Here is a 3822-nt window from a genome sequence, read left to right as displayed (position 1 = left end):
AAAAAAAAAAAAAAAAAAACCAAAACGGGAGTTTTTTTGCATTAGCACAACTTATTTCGTTCAGGCAGTATAGATCTATTTCTATAAATGATATAAGCTGCATCTGTGCAAAAGGGCTCGCCAGCTAAAGCTCTACGGCCACGAACAAGGCGCCTGTGTTCCCAGAGCATCCGACGCGACCCAGCCCCGTTCTGCCGGGGGAGGCCGAAGGACAAAGATCTGCGCCCAGCAGTGGTATTTTCCTCTCCTTTTTAAACACTGCCTCCTATTTCACGCACCCCAATCGTCCCCGCTTGAAAATTTAATAAGGAAGAAAATGTATTTTCTCCTCATCAAAAAAAACTCCCCCCCGCAGCTCAAAGAGGATTTCCAGCCGCGCAGCACCCCCGGCTGCAGCCTGCCCACTGCCTCCGATTTCAAGGAGGCCTGAAGTATGGAGGCTGAATTATTTGCTGGAGGATGGGCATAGGTAGCTCTTGGTTTTAGTCCTGTACAGACATCCCCAGAAAAAAAACCCCAAACCAACATGTTAATTCTCCGCAGCACGTCAACCCTCCCGGACAAGGGAGCGGCATCCGTCAGCCCGGGCTGCCCCGTCGTTTCAAGCATCGTCTCCAAACGCTCTGGGCAAAGGTTGGAGCTCCTCACCGCCGCAGAGCTGAGCGAGACGGCCCCGGGCTGACACGCGGGGAAGGAAAGAACCTTCTTGCTGCTTTCAGTCTGAAGATGCTGGTCGCAAAGAGTTTGAACCCTCTTTTTTTTTTTTTTTATAAGACAGATTTATGATTGCTGTAATTAAAGTAATTAAAAAATGTGTTCCATTTGTTCTGCACGCTTGCTCCGTCCATCTAACGTGTCTTCTTGGGGATCCCTCCCCGCTGTTTGGATCACACGTGGCAAGAAGAAAACCACCCCGAATGTCCCTCCGACACACCAGGGGGAAAGAAAAACAGAAGAGAATAACATTTATGGTGAAATAAAAAGAAAGGGCTGGCATCAGACCCAGAACCGGCAGGTATCACCACTGAAACATCGTTTTTATCTTTCAGTAGGTTTTGCAACAGCAAGTGAGTCTTTAAAAGCAAGAGGCGAACCTAAAATCAGCTGCGAAGGGAGGGGGGAGGAGACGGTCTCTCACCAACATGCAGCAAACACACAGATTCCCCCTGCCGGGATATGAATAGCTAACTCACAGATTTCATTGAATTCAAGCAAAAAAAGATGCTTCATCAGGGAACGGAGCGGGAAACTCAGTTCTTCCCCATCCCCCCCATCCCCGCAATCGGGCGCAAATCCACGGAGAGGAGCCCAGCAGCCCGGTCCCGAGCTCCCATCCCGGCGCGGAGCACAGCTGCCACGCAGAGACGACGCATCCTGACCGGAGGCTGGTTGGGGATTAAATTCCCATACGTTTAACAGAATTAAGTCTCTACCATCTGCTAACTTCTGGAAATACCAAAACAAACAAGTGGCAGACGAGATCCAGAAATCCCGACAGTTTGGCCGGCCTGAAAAATTAAGTTTTTAAACACTGGCAGGCGTTTTTGTAGCCACGATCAGCATAGAGCAGCCTCAATGTCAACGCGGGGAGGTTTCTGTTCCCAGATTTACCAGTATGACCCGGATCCACACTGGTGTACACGGACAAGGGCTTGGTGGTTCCAGGCAGACATTTCATGGAAGAATGACCAGGATCTCCCCAAGCGTTCAGCCTAACGACGCTCCCCTCGCCTGGGATCGTTTCCACGGCGCCACGAGCAGTTACCAGTTATCTCCATCCCGGCGGGTTTCGTGCTATTTCATCGCATTGGGTTTTATAACGTAAAGTTTCTAAACTCAGCCAGGACACCCCGTTTATTCTAGTGGTATAAATAGAAAATCTGCCACGTAGGATGCCAAAAGGAAGGGAACACCGAGTTCCCTCGCTCCTGTCACACACTACGGCGGCCCTGCACCATAACTGCGCTCGCTTGCTATTAGTTCATTATTATTTTTATAGTACCCAGATGTGTGCTTAGGTACTTGATGGCACAAATAAATTAAAGCCCTAGAAAATATCTTGCAGGGGGCAACCGCACATCAGCAGAAGGAGGGATTAGACCCAGGAGAACCTAATCGGGGTGGAATAAACCCAGAAAACAAGAGACAAACGTGACTCCTGCGAGATGATGAGAGCTTTGGGCGCTGTACGTACCCCTGGCCATCACAGGGGATCCTGAGCTACCTCCACACCGGCACCACCTCTCCAGCAGCTGGAGCCTTGCATTTCTGCGTGGTCCCATGGGTTTAGAGTGGTCCCTATGGGGAATCGGGGCCCCCTCGCACAGACCAGGCTGCAGGATTAACACCAGGGGTAAAAGCGTTGGCAGAGCTCGCCGATCCTCCTGCTGCTCCTCAGACCCTGACCAGGAAAACTCAGGGGAATAAAGTCTTTGGGAAGCACCTCCGCCAGTCCTCCCGCCTCTGCTAATGCCAGCACAGCCACATGTGGGGTGACGCATTTTTTTTTTCCCTCCTCAGACACACTAAAAATACATCCTTTGAGGCAGCTGCTTCCACAAACAAGGCTCAATTCCTAACGCGCTGCTTAAAACCTAAGTATGGAGGCTATCAAACCTCCCCTGCTCACCTTCAAGAGAAGTCTCTTTGAATTAAACTAGTTGTGGGAAGATAATCACAGCCCCCAAGGGCTGCCCGTTACCCCATCACAGGCAGACACCAGCAGCGAGGAATTAAGGGACTTTACAGGGACCAAGACCGAGAAACGGGAGGAGAAGAGAGAAAAGAAACTGGGTTTGAAAGAAAACAACACGTTCTGACTACCAACCCAGTCTCCCTCTCACAAACCAAAAACCAGGAGGCTCTTAAAGAAGTGGCCAAGATCCACAACAAATAGCCTCGCTGAAACGCTCGACTTCCCTGCAGAAGGTCCGCGCCCTTGGCCTCCTCCTCCGGACTTCAGAAAACACCCCCAGCCCAGGGCCACCTCGCTGCCCGCAGTCCCAAAGCAGGCCAGCGTCCCCCGAACCTCACTGGGCACCTCGAGAAGTGACAGCAAGATCCTGCCGTTAGTCTTCGCTATTCCCAGTTTCTTCCCTGTGGGAAGTCAGGGCGGACCTGGACGCCGTGTCAGGATGGTGCCCACCTCTCCGCAAGTCTTCTCCTGCATCTGGAGCCACACCGGCCCTCCTAGAGAGCTTCCCGATTCCTCCCAACCATCCCCGAACAGGCAGACAGCTGTTACAGGACACCCTTTTCCTTCCGAAAACACACAGGCTGCGTTACCGAGGCTGCAACAGGATCCTCTTCACACCTCCCATATTCTCTTCCCCCACCAAAACCAGTGTAATAGCGAGATTCCCTCCTCCCAAAACCCTAAGCCATTTGGCAGCCGCAGCACTGTTCTTCCCAGGACGTTGGGGTGTGATAAGAGACCCACACGCCCCGTTCTCAAACACCATCCTCGGGACACCGGTACCTAGAGAAACCAGAGAGGAACTAGACAGCCCAAAGCCCGACTGGCTTCTTATTCACACGGCCACTCCTCAAAAACTGGAGGAGCAAGAAACTCCCCCCAGGAACTGGGGCCCCAAAACAAGGCACCACCTTATTTGCAAGAGATGTTACAGCTGAAGAACTGGGGGGACCCCTGCCAGCCCCTCTCTGAGCCCTGCGCTGGAGGGGGAAGGCTGCCCCCCCACCTCAGCCCCCCCCCCAGGGCAGGGAGGAGGACGGAGCTCAGTCCCAAGAGCTCTGGAAGGGAAGGACAACAGCCCCAGACCCCAGAGCTGGAGAGAGGGAGCTGGGACCAGGCCCTCCCGG

The 3822-nt window shown here is 52.7% G+C and overlaps 1 protein-coding gene across 1 annotated transcript in view; it reads right to left on the bottom strand.

Moving 5' to 3' along the window:
- Positions 1–1810, bottom strand: part of ZNF687 (zinc finger protein 687) — a 27349-nt gene extending 25539 nt beyond the window's left edge. Inside the window, exon 1 of the mRNA XM_009281214.2 lies at positions 1612–1810. Within this exon, the coding sequence (XP_009279489.1) occupies positions 1612–1678 (67 nt within the window). The 5' untranslated portion in view covers positions 1679–1810. The remainder of the gene's footprint in view (positions 1–1611) is intronic.
- Between the last annotated feature and the right edge of the window lie 2012 nt (positions 1811–3822).

Source organism: Aptenodytes forsteri, unplaced genomic scaffold, assembly GCF_000699145.1.
Source record: "Aptenodytes forsteri isolate BGI_AS27 unplaced genomic scaffold, ASM69914v1 Scaffold276, whole genome shotgun sequence".
Lineage (NCBI taxonomy): Eukaryota > Metazoa > Chordata > Aves > Sphenisciformes > Spheniscidae > Aptenodytes > Aptenodytes forsteri.
The sequence above is the reverse complement of the archived record's forward strand: the minus strand, read 5'-3'. Positions and strand labels throughout refer to the sequence as shown.